The sequence below is a fragment of the Osmerus eperlanus genome, chromosome 1 (genome assembly GCF_963692335.1).
Source record: "Osmerus eperlanus chromosome 1, fOsmEpe2.1, whole genome shotgun sequence".
In the NCBI taxonomy this organism is placed as follows: domain Eukaryota; kingdom Metazoa; phylum Chordata; class Actinopteri; order Osmeriformes; family Osmeridae; genus Osmerus; species Osmerus eperlanus.
In genome coordinates, this window is record NC_085018.1 from 5402154 (window position 1) to 5414326 (window position 12173).

Sequence of the window (12173 nt, forward strand, 5' to 3'; positions counted from 1 at the left end):
GCAAATATGTTTTTTGGAGAGCTAAAGGTTGAAATTTTAAATCGGGTCTTACAGGGTTTTAAGCGTGTACTCCTAATCTCAGCTCGGTACTTGTATAAAAGACACCTGGGAGCCAGAAATCTTTCTGATTAAGAGGGGGTCAAATACGTATTTCACTCATTAAAATGCGAATCAATTTATAACAATTTTGACATGCGTTTTTCTGGATTCTTTTGCTGTTTTTTCTTTGTCAGTGGGCAAACGTACAAAATCAGCAGGGGATCAAATTTTTTTTTTCCCTCACTGTAGAGTTATGTCGTGTTTCAGCTTGTATTTAAATGTTTTTCCCTGTGTAATATTGGTTTGGCCAGGTTGAGGAGGTTGAGAAGATGAAGATTGGTGATCCTTTGGACCGTTCCACAGACCATGGACCCCAAAACCATAAAGCCCACATGGATAAACTGGTAGAATACTGCCGTGCAGGTGTCAAGGAGGGGGCCACCCTAGTATGTGGGGGGAAACAGGTCAGACGCCAAGGTATCTGCAGATTTTTTCTGTCAATAAGATTTTGTATCAATGTCAAAAACAGACTTCTGTCTTTGTCTTTCTATCTCAGTTCATCTCTGACAGAGAAGAGATGTCTTCCTGTTTAGGAAAAATATATAAATAATTGGGTTTCTTGATCAGTATCCAGTTTTGGGTCCAAAATGAGTACCGTAATTTCTGGACTATTAAGCACACCTGGATATAAGCCGCACCCACTGAATATTTTTATTTATTTTTTTGTAGAGAAATAAGCCGCACGTGTCTATAAGCCGCAGGTGCCTACCGGTACATTGAAACAAATGAACTTTACACAGGCTTTAACGAAACACGGCTTGAAACAAAAATAAATAGGATTTAACGAAACACGGCACAAAACATTTTGAAATTGCAGTAAACAGTAGCCTACCAAGAAAGTCATTGGTCACTATCTTCCTCCTCCTGTGCACTGATCCCACTGAAATCATCTCCTTCGGTGTCGGAGTTGAATAGCCTCAGAATTGCTTCATCCGATGTTGGATCGTTTTCATTGTCGCTCTCGTCACGTTCATCCGGAGGCAAATTCCCCGCTCCCTCTTCAACACGCAGCAGTCCAGCCTTTCGAAACCCGTTGATGATAGTGGATTTTTTGACAATGCTCCACGCTGTCAGGACCCACTGGCAGACTTGACCATAAGTTGCTCTTCGCATGAGGCCCGTTTTAGTGAAGGATTTATCCCCACTTGTCATCCAAGCCTCCCACTGAACACGGAGCGCCACCTTAAAAGCACGATTTACACTGATGTCGAGTGGCTGCAAATACTTTGTTGTGCCCCCAGGAATCACAGCTGGAATTGAGTTTGTCCTCTTGATGGCTTCTTTCACAGAATCTGTTATGTGGGCCCTCATGCTGTCCAACATGAGCAATGCCTTGTTCTTGTGAAAGAATCCTCCCAGTCGCTTGTCGTAACACTCCGTATGCCATTCATGCATTAGGCCTTCCGTCATCCATCCTTTCTTGTTGACTTTCACAACAATTCCTCTCTGGAATTTTTCTTTTGGCATCGTCATGCGTTTAAAAATCAACATCGGTGGAAGCTTTTCTCCCGATGCCGTGCAGCTCAGAACACAGATGAAGTGCGTTTTTTCATGCCCAGTTGTTTTCAGCGTGACGGATGATTCGCCTTTCCTGTTGACAGTCCGAGTGAGAGGCAGGTCAAACGTCAGAGGAACCTTATCCATATTTATGATGTTGTGCGGGCCGATGGAAAGCCCCGCTATCTTTGCATCAGTGAATTTGCGGAAGTTTTAAACTTTTTCCTTGTAGTCGGGAGGTAGCTGCTGACACAGACTCGTCCGTACCCTGATGGACAGGCCTTTACGTCTCATAAATCTTAGACACCACGATGGTCCACCTCTAAAATCCTCAAACTTCATTGCGGTGGCGATTGTTTTGGCTTTCAGTCGGATCTGCACAGTTGAAACACCTCGGCCGTCTGCTCTCTGTGTGTTGACCCAGTCTTCGAGCTCATTTTCTAGTTCGGGCCATCTGCTTTCTTCCCTCTGAAAGCTTTTGTTGTCTTTTTGCATTGATTCAGTTCCTCACGCTGCTGTTTCCAACGTCTTATCATCGACTCATTGAGGCCAAGTTCCCGTGCAGCAGCTCTATTTCTTTTTCCAACAGCCAGATCGATCGCCTTCAACTTGAAAGCTGCATCATATGCATTTATCTGTGTCTTTGCCATAATGAGGGTGACAAAATGACTACCGTAATCAGAATGATGGGAAGTTTGAGCGTGCTCGATTTATGTCACATTATGTTTTTTGGCGGCATGAAGCTTGTGAAAGCAGGAAAAATCCATAAATTAGCCGCGTCATTGTATAAGCCGCGAGGTTCAAAGCGTGGGAAAAAAATAACGGCTTATAGTCTGGAAATTACGGTATGTATGTTTAAATGTGATAAAGGTTGGTTTAATTCTCCCCTACAGGTATTTCATTGTGTTTTCCTTGCAAATGTGTAAATGAGTCTGCATTTACAGGAGGGTTTTAATGTCTATTGGCCAAGGCTTTGAAACAGTTCAACGAACAAAAATGAAAACCAGAAAATCTGATATTACGAACAAAAACAAATCTTCATATTTGTCCTAAATTCTCTCACAGAAACGTTTATTTGAAATAATTGTAACCGGTTAATAACATTCTTTTTTAGTTATTTTATTCAGTACAACACATTAAAATTCTGATTGCCATAAATTTGGTTCGGCCTTCCTCTGAACGCAAATACCATATTTGGACTTAAACTTAACGGTGGCAGGGCTATTACATGATTCAAGTGAAATGTGGTGTGGTCTTTTTTATCCTTCTGCAAAAGGTCAATATTATGCTATGTACTAGGTAACAGAACATTTTGGATGCACTTGGCCAAAAACTGAAACCGAAAATTACTTTTTCTTTTATCAACCTATTTTAAATGTTTTGTATAATTGTATTAATGTAAGACATTTTAATTGACACCGTACCGCCTCTTGAAATTTCTGCTGAACCAACACTGCAATTGCAATTTTAATGCTCTTATCTGAAACTTTGAAGTATTTCCACACTGCTGACATGATCGCCCTTGTTTCAAATATTGATGTAAAAGCTTTTTACATGAAAATGGACATGAAAATGGACAATGCTATAATGGGTATGTATTATATAAGGTTCATTCACAGATTGTCTTGACTATCAAAGGAGCATGATAAAGGAACTAATTATTTATTAATCAAAACTTCAAACTCCAAAAAGTCGTTCTTCATTCTCAAGAGTTTTCAGGGTCACACACAGCAGAGGCTCTTGCTGCCACATTCAGCAACATGTTTCTGGCATGGATAATCCCAAAGGAAAAAGTGCACGTTAATCTAAGGGATAATGCCAAGAACTTGGTTAAGGCCATGAGGGATGCGGATCTACACAGCCTGCCGTGGCCAATGGAGTTTTATCACAACACAGCATCGCTGATATTATAGCCTCTGGGAGTCGGATCATTGGTCATTTCAAACACTCCCAGCTTGCCTACTCTGCACTACAAAGTATTTAAAAACAACTTGGCAAGCCTATCAAGAGGCTACAGCATAATCTACCTACCAGGTGGAACAGTAGTTCAAGTTCAAGTCTTTTATTGTCTGGGCACTGAAATTCTTAAGACAAGACAACGCAAGCACCTTTCATAACATAACATATAAGTACACAGAACATGAATTACATCTATGCTAAGCTTAAATAAGTAAACCTCCTAAATATACAGATAAATATAGATAATACAATATACTAAACCCTAAATACACATAATAACCTATTGCTAACCCTATTAACCTATTCTAAACTAAGTGAACACACTTAACACACTGAAGTACAATAGTGCAATATTACTGATAGTGCAACCAGTAGCTGAAAGTGACAGTGTGTAAGTAACTAGTAAGAAGTGAATCAATGACCATGTCAATGTCCATTCAGGAGCCTGATGGCGAAGTACAGTGAAGTACAGTAGTGCAATGTTACTGATAGTGCAACCAGTAGCTGAAAGTGACAGTGTGTAAAGTGACTAGTATGAAGTGAATCAATGTCCATTCAGAAGCCTGATGGCCCTTGGATAGAAACTGTTGTCCAGTCTGCGTGTGCGTGACCGAATGCTGCGGTAACGAGACTGAAGGATGGGTGGTAATAGTCTCCATGTCATCGACTTCCATGTTCAAGGGCAACCAGTGGAAATTGGTGGAAAATATTATTTCTCTACTCGCCCCATTTGAAGAGCTTACGCAACAGATCAGCTCATCAACTGCATCAGCTGCAGATGTTATACCATCCATCAGAGCTTTAACTCATCTTCTTGAGAAAACAGCAGAGACCGACCATAGTGTAAAAACTTCGAAAATCATGTTGTTGGAAGCAGTCCAGAACAGAATCAGTGACATTGAATCTGAGAGCCTGTTTACCATTGCTACAGTGCTGCTTGCGAATTAGGCTACAAGATTAGGAAACACCATATTTTGGTGTTTGCCTTTAGCAAGACACAACCTATATTCTATCTTGTATACATTTAGTCATTTAGCAGACGCTCTTATCCAGAGCGACTTACAGTAAGTACAGGGACATTCCCCAGAGGCAAGTCACTGCTGGGAATTGAACCGGCAACCTTTTGAGTAATAGCCCAATTCCCTAACCGCTCAGCCATCTGACCCCATATATATTTGGGTGTGCTTGCCTTTGGCAAGGGACTATAGCCCATAGAGTAAAATATATATCAAAATACATTTTATAGTTTCCAAAATATACATAAGGTGAATATTGGTAAAGTGGGACAAAGGGTAAAGTGGGACACTTAAACTTGATCATCCATGTCTTCATGTGTATACTTAAATGATCAAAATTAATTACAGAGTACATCCTTGGGTGGTAATGGTATGCATCTGTGGGTTTCTATGATTGTGATGTCACTTTCAGGGGAATGGCATGCATCATTTCAAAACCAGGACCGTGAAAATCTATGTTAAGTTAAATAACATAGCAATGTGAATGAAATATTGTTAAGTCTATAATGTTTTTTTTAACTTGGCTTAGGGGTTCTAGTTACTACATATATTTCAGTATGAAATATGTTTGAAACTAGTTTCAAACAATTGCATATATTTTTTATTAGCAACCATTTTATCTCTGTCCCAGTTTACTAGTAACCTATTGGTAAAGTGGGACAGGTTGTTAATGTTAAACTGGGACAGCCACTCAAGTCATTTAAAGGGGGTTTATGTTCCCTTTTGTTGTTCATTTTGAATTTACATGTCAACAGTAATGATTGCCTTTATTAGTAGTAACTACTTTGGTATATAATGTGAGCAGTAAAAAAAAAGTCAGGATAGAATGATTAAACAGGCAGGGAGGAAGATGAGGAAAGAGAGAGAGAAGAAAAGGGCAGAGAGCAAGAGATGGTTGAATAAGCAAATTAAAGAATACAAATATGTGCATTAAAGTACCAGCCTCAGAGTTGTATTTATTATAAAGAAATTAAGTGTCCCACTTTAGCAGTATACACTTTACCAATATCACATGAAAGAATTTGGGGTTTGGTCAGCAGAGGTTCAAAGAAGGGTCACTCTTCCTGTGTCTGATCTTTCTTGTTTTTTTCCTTATGAATAATTTAAGGGAGAGCTTTTTAGAAATGTATCATGATCGATTATATGACATTGTGTTCATGGCAAAAGGTGACGTATAAAGTCATATTTGTGAAAATGTCTCACTTTACCAATATTCACCCTACTGTCATATCACACAGCTCAACATGGAACGTTATTAACCGGTATTTCATTAGGTTCCAACCGGGCCAAGAATTATAATTTTAAGTTGGAACGTAAACTGGAAACATTGAAATACCGATTCTGCTCTGAATGAACCGATTGAAAGAAAATTCAGGTATGAAACCCTGCTCTGGGCAATATTTTCTTCAGCTTTCTTTACTCACCTTTATCTCTTTATTAGGTTTCTTCTTTGAACCCACGATATTTACAGATGTACAAGACTACATGTTTATTGCAAAAGAGGAATCATTTGGCCCAATCATGATCCTCTCCAAGTTCAAGAGTGGGTCAGTATGACACATTAATTGCAGTCCCCAACAAATCCCTAATTCTTCCTTCTGGTTAATTTGCCTTCATTCTTTTTCCATCCCTCCCAGCGACCTGGACGATGTCTTGAGGAGAGCAAATGCCACAGAGTATGGTCTGGCATCGGGCGTGTTCACACGTGACATCAGCAAAGCCCTGTACGTAAGCGAGAGGCTGAACGCCGGTACAGTCTTTGTCAACACGTACAACAAGACGGATGTGGCCGCGCCATTTGGAGGCTTCAAGCAGTCTGGTTTTGGCAAAGACCTTGGTAAGACAGGGGATAGGTTTTAGTATGTTTACACCGATAAACAGGGTGCTCAAGTTTTATCAAAAGTTTGGAGTGAGATTACCATACCTGTCAACATTGATGTTTTTGATTGGCTGGTAGGTGGCATTTAACTCTGTATAACTTGCAGGGCTCCAGACTAACTTGTTGCCTTGGTTGCACTGGTGCGCCTAACTTTTTTATTTAGGTGCACCAGCACAAAATTTAGGTGCACCCAAATTTTTCCTTGCGTCGCCACAATTTCAAGGTCACCTTTTTATCACGCTCCATATACATTCATATATATTTTGTAAATGATCTTAAACAAGAATAAGGTGTAGGTAAATATAGGCCTATTTTTTATTTGAAGCACAATCATACTGTAGCATATATATATAAATATTTTAAGTGCTTCACTGAGCTACCAAACTAAAACATTTTAAGCTAAATAAAACATTTCAAAATAGAAAGTGCTACTGTTTAAAAGTGCTTCCCTGAACTGAGACCTAACATTTCATGGCTCAAAGTCTTATAGCAGGTCCCACCTTGCTATCGCATGCCCTTCAGATGGCCAACACCTGTAATTTGGCCTTCTTGCCCTATGGCCTTGGCTAAATCATCTTGCCACACTCTCCCTAGCATCAAAATCCTAGCTCCATGGGTTAGCTCCATGGCCCAGCTTCGTAACTCAGGGGTCCGCAATTCATTTTTACAAGGGGCCACATGAGAAACCTGAAATGTGTTGGAGGGCCTCATCAATTTGCTCACTATTCATTTTCTCCCATTGTAAAAAGCAGTAAAGTATATATTTTGATTAGCTGCTACTGGTTATCAGAAGAATAAGGATATTCTGTAAATATTTATATAAATATTTTAGATTTTGGTGTAGGTCAAATAGGAAAGATTATAGAAGTAATAAACAGTATAAACAGCAACAACAGTGTTTCATTTTATTTGTAACCAGTTAATCTTCACAAACACTGAAAAGTTGTTTTGCAGTATGTTAAAGATGTGGAATTGATCAACTTTATACAAAAAGCAATACGTTTTTTCAGTTCATTTTGTTCTGTGAGAGAAATCCAGTGGGCTTGAACAAGTGCATCGAAATCTGTCTGAATGCGAAGGACAGCTGACAGGTAATGATCAGGGTCTGCAGTTCAACTAGCAAACCATCAGCCCGCGCCCACTGAATCAGTCAAGTTCTTATTATGTCCGCGTTAGTTTTTTTTCTTCACAGCTTTCACTTTGACCTCAGTAAACAGATACTTAGAAGTCCATGTCTTGTTAAAAGTTAATCAGTGGCAAAGTTTTTCATTTTCGAGGGCTAACCAACAGCTAACTCTCCTGTCGGTGAGGTTGCGCAAGCGCACATATGTAAATCGCCTGATCACTGTAGTCTTTCAGGACTACATATTTACTACCGCTCAACACATTTATTTATTTTAAATTTTTGATTTACCTCACGCGGGCCGGATTGAGACAGCCTGTGGCCGGTTATGGCCCGCGGGCTATACAATGCCCAGGTCTGCTAAACTGACTCTGGTGCTCAGGTCGTAATTTCAATCACACAGCACGGAGCTACAGGAATATCTGGACCACAGCCAATCAGAGGCAAAGACCCGCCCCATCTCTGTCTCTGATTGGTTTAGACCACGATATGATCCAACCATGAGTGTCAGTTCCATTTTAGGATAACAAACGCTTCGTTTGTGGAGAGACAGCGGATGCGAGGAGGTTAGGTGCACCGGTGCGACCTAGGAAAAAATTTAGTCGCACCCGTACACATTTTGGTCGCAGAGCCCTGACTTGAGACAACTATCAACTCGGCAGAAATCTTCCCTCAGTATGCCTGCGCCATTTATTGTATATAGCAGGACAAGTTATCCCTTACTTCTCAGAGTGAGAAATGATTGAAATGCGTGAGAAATACAAGGTGTTGTGTGATAGTTTGAGAAATGGTTGAAATGCGAATGTGTGAGAATTGAGAGCCCTGTATACGGCAAACAGCTAATGTATGACTCTTAACACTAGAAGCTTCGAGCGCTTGTCATTTGAGCACACTGAAGAGAAAGAAATATACAGGATCATGCTTTCTTGACTTTTCCTAGATACGTCAGACTACTTACACTTGCCTCAAATTATTTGCAATGTGCCCTGACAATAAATGAAGAACAATAGATGTTTTGCCAGGATAACTGGATCTATCAGATCATTGAATGTTTATTACATTGTCATTTAGCAGACGCTCTTATCCAGAGCGACTTACAGAAAGTACAGGGACATTCCCCCGAGGCAAGTAGGGTGAAGTGCCTTGCCCAAGGACACAACGTCATTTTGCACGGCCTGGAATCGAACCGACAACCTTCTGATTACTAGCCCGACTCCCTAACCGCTCAGCCATCTGACCCCCCTTTTATGATGTCAAAAAAGATGTCAGCCATCTGACCCCCTGTTTATGATGTCAAAAATGTAATAATTGTCAGCCAAAAATACATTTTGATATTGTCAGGCTACGCATTTATAGATCAACTGCAGTCTAACCTGCAATGTGTGTGACATCCTTTATAATAATTACATTTTTCTGAATGATTGATGGGCTAGAAACAAACGTTCTAATGAAATACCATCAACACAGACATGAATAACAGTTTGACGAAGGCAAATTCATTTTCTGACCCTGCCTTGGCCAAGAAGTGCCATAGCTAACATTAATTGTCAGTAAAAGCGTTCTTGTCTGAAGGCTGGATGGTGATTTGACCACCTATCCACACTATAAGTAGGGAAACCTGGCTTGGCACTTCTAGTGTTAATGCTACAATATTCATATGCTACTAAACAGCCATTACCTTTGTTAGCCTAAACTGTGTGTAATGAATGCCCTTATTCTGCATGTGTTTTAACAGGAGAGGAGGCTCTGAACGAATACCTGAAAACCAAGGTTGTGACCATTGAATATTAAGTTTGGAATGAGAGATATTGATATCATGTTGTTATAAATTGGCAGAACAACCAACTGTAGATCTACATATGCTGAACCTGTATGTTTTGTCACTGGTCTCTAAAAACGAATAAACAACACTATCTGGATTCCTCTAGAGATGTATTAAGTGAATTGAATTGTGTACAATGCCTTCATGTCCTTCGTTTTCGTCAATGAATTGTATTTGTGTATTCCTTTTTCCAAGGAATATGTGACACGCTCTGGTGGAAAGGGACGGTTGTCGGCCAACTAATTTCTCCGTTTTTTACCGATTGTGAAAGTGCAGATTGTAAGCTTTCAAATGTGTGTCATACATTGAAATCTGAAAATAGTTGAAGAAGATACACATAGCCTATCTGGATGCTGATAAACCAGGAAAGTACGATGGCCCTGAAGTGCAAACCACACCCCCTAATATGAGTGCATCCCCCAAATGAAAACACTCCCCCCAAATACGAGTCAACTCCCCCCAAATAGGATGACTTGTTCACCTCCCCCCCAATACAAAAACACGCTCCCCCAAATGGGAGACGACATTACATTAACTCAAAAACACATTACATTAACTCTGAACGGAAAGGGTTGGTACAACGCTGATGCACAGTAACTAACAGGAAATAAGAAATTTATCGTTTTGGAGAGAAGAAAAATGAGTAATTCAGAGAGTCGCGTAGAGCTAATTGCAGCAATTACCCTTTATTTTAATCTGGGAAATTCATATGATGTAATATTAGATATGTTGTTAACGTTTAACAACATTACAGTAAGTATGCGCACGTTAAAAACAAAATTAGAGGAAGCAAGACTTTTCAGACGAAAAAACTACTTGTCTACCAGGACAGTTGTTTTGATATAGAAGCATGTGGCAAGTACTTGTACAAAACTATAAGTTGTGTGTTAAACGTTCTGATGTGATGAGGTTGCTGAAAGAACTGAATCCACGGGGGACTGAATGTAGGGCACGCCGTCGATTTTGTAGGCGCATATATCACTCCATGGGCCCAAACTACGTATGGCATGTCGATGGCTATGACAAGCTTAAACCCTTCGATTTGGCTTTATCTAGCTGCATCGACGGCTTTTCTAGACGAATTTTGTGGCTTCTGTGTGGACCAACGAACAACAATCCATCTGTTATTGCACACAACTTCCTCAACTGTGTGAAAGGTCTTGGTGTGGTCCCCATGAGATTACGAACTGATTGCGGTACAGAAAACGGGACGATGGCAGCCATACAATGTACTCTTCGCCATCATCATACAGACCATTATGCAGGCTCAGCAAGCCATATGTATGGGTCTTCGATGAGCAATCAACGTATTGAGTCCTGGTGGTCCATATTGAGAAAATCAAGGTAGGCTTATGTGCAATTCTGCTATTGACTACAAAATCTCCCATGCCATCTTTATATCATATAGCCTATCATTTACGATGGCTTAGAAGTTAAACTAGCATTTAAAAGGTATTTGCTAAATTTAAATTAACCAGTCATTTAGATTATCAATATAAACGTTCTTTATGGCTAGAACTGTATATCCTTCTCTCACAGTAAAATAATTCCTAATTAAGGTGCAGCTGATCTGTGGTCATCCTGATACACACTAGCATACTTCTGCTTTTGTTTTACAAGAGCTCAGTTTTGGATGCAGTTGTTTGGGGACCTGGCAGATGCAGGACACTTTAATGGCAGCCACGAACACCAGTGTCTACTCAGATTCTGCTTCACCAGTGTTCTGCAAAAAGACCTTGATGAGTGTGCTGATCTCTGGAACAAGCACAGGATTCGGCGCTCCCGACTTGCATCATGTCCTGGAGGAATACCAAATTAACTCTACCTTTTACCTCACAGGTAATCTATATTAATTAAAATTCCTTTACTGTGAGGATATATATTATGTAAATGTAACTATGCTGGGTAAGTGTACCAATCTAGCCTTAAACAGAACAGTAAAAGTTATGTATTCCTTTCCATTTTCACTGTGTACCGCAGGTTTGCTTCAAGGGACTGTGGATTTGCGGTTGAAGAAAGTCAATTAATAATGTTTCCTGAGTCAGTGCAGACCATCAACTCATGTGGCGACCCAGACATTCAAGAGTATCTTGAACTCTTAATGGAACAAAATACACTAGTTAGACCAGATCATTGGGAGACCACCTCAGAGCTGTATATTACACTTAAAGGAATAGCCAGACTTTAAATGTTTTCTGTGAAACACCTGTCGAACACAACAGAACTGAGCAGGATATAAACCTGAAAACTCAGTTTTACTCAGGCATATGAGCCTTGACTACATGCACAACACCATGCTCTTTGCATTAGAGGACCCATTCATCTCAATAGTATACATGTATATCATATATAATAGTAATATATGTGATATATATTAGAGATATATATATATTTTGTTCCATTAAGAGTTCAAGATACTCTTGAATGTCTGGGTCGCCACATGAGTTGATGCGGTGGGCAGAGCTCAGACTGTGAACTTACAACGCAGCATTGATTACAACAGGGATAAGTTTGCGGCTCTGCAAAGGAAGATGGAAGACATGGAGACCTTCCTGAAGGGTGGACGTGAAAATGGAGTTGCGGCTACTCGTCAAAACAACTACCCCAATCTTATCCACTTTCGGCCCTGTAACCAGCACAGGCCTTGGCCAAGGCCGTCGCTGGAAAACAACTCCCCTGGAGAGCGCTGAAGCGAGACTATCTTGCTCCCCCCCCCCCCCCCCCCCACCGACATCTGTGGTTTGGTCTGTGGTTTGGTCTCTGCCCGGGTCATGACCA

At 40.4% G+C, this 12173-nt stretch overlaps 1 protein-coding gene and 1 long non-coding RNA gene across 3 annotated transcripts in view; both read left to right on the forward strand.

Annotated features, from left to right (window-relative positions):
* Positions 1-9492, forward strand: part of aldh1l1 (aldehyde dehydrogenase 1 family, member L1) — a 48899-nt gene extending 39407 nt beyond the window's left edge. For both annotated transcript variants that reach the window (XM_062456357.1, XM_062456367.1), the window contains exons 20-23: positions 351-516; positions 6013-6118; positions 6209-6408; positions 9309-9492. In XM_062456357.1, the coding sequence (XP_062312341.1) occupies positions 351-516; positions 6013-6118; positions 6209-6408; positions 9309-9364 (528 nt within the window). In that variant the 3' untranslated portion in view covers positions 9365-9492. The remainder of the gene's footprint in view (positions 1-350; positions 517-6012; positions 6119-6208; positions 6409-9308) is intronic.
* A 964-nt stretch (positions 9493-10456) lies between these two features.
* LOC134022173 (uncharacterized) lies at positions 10457-11758 on the forward strand. The gene is made up of 3 exons (XR_009930624.1): positions 10457-10739; positions 11016-11234; positions 11376-11758. It is a non-coding gene; the product is annotated as an uncharacterized LOC134022173 (long non-coding RNA).
* Positions 11759-12173: the final 415 nt, after the last annotated feature.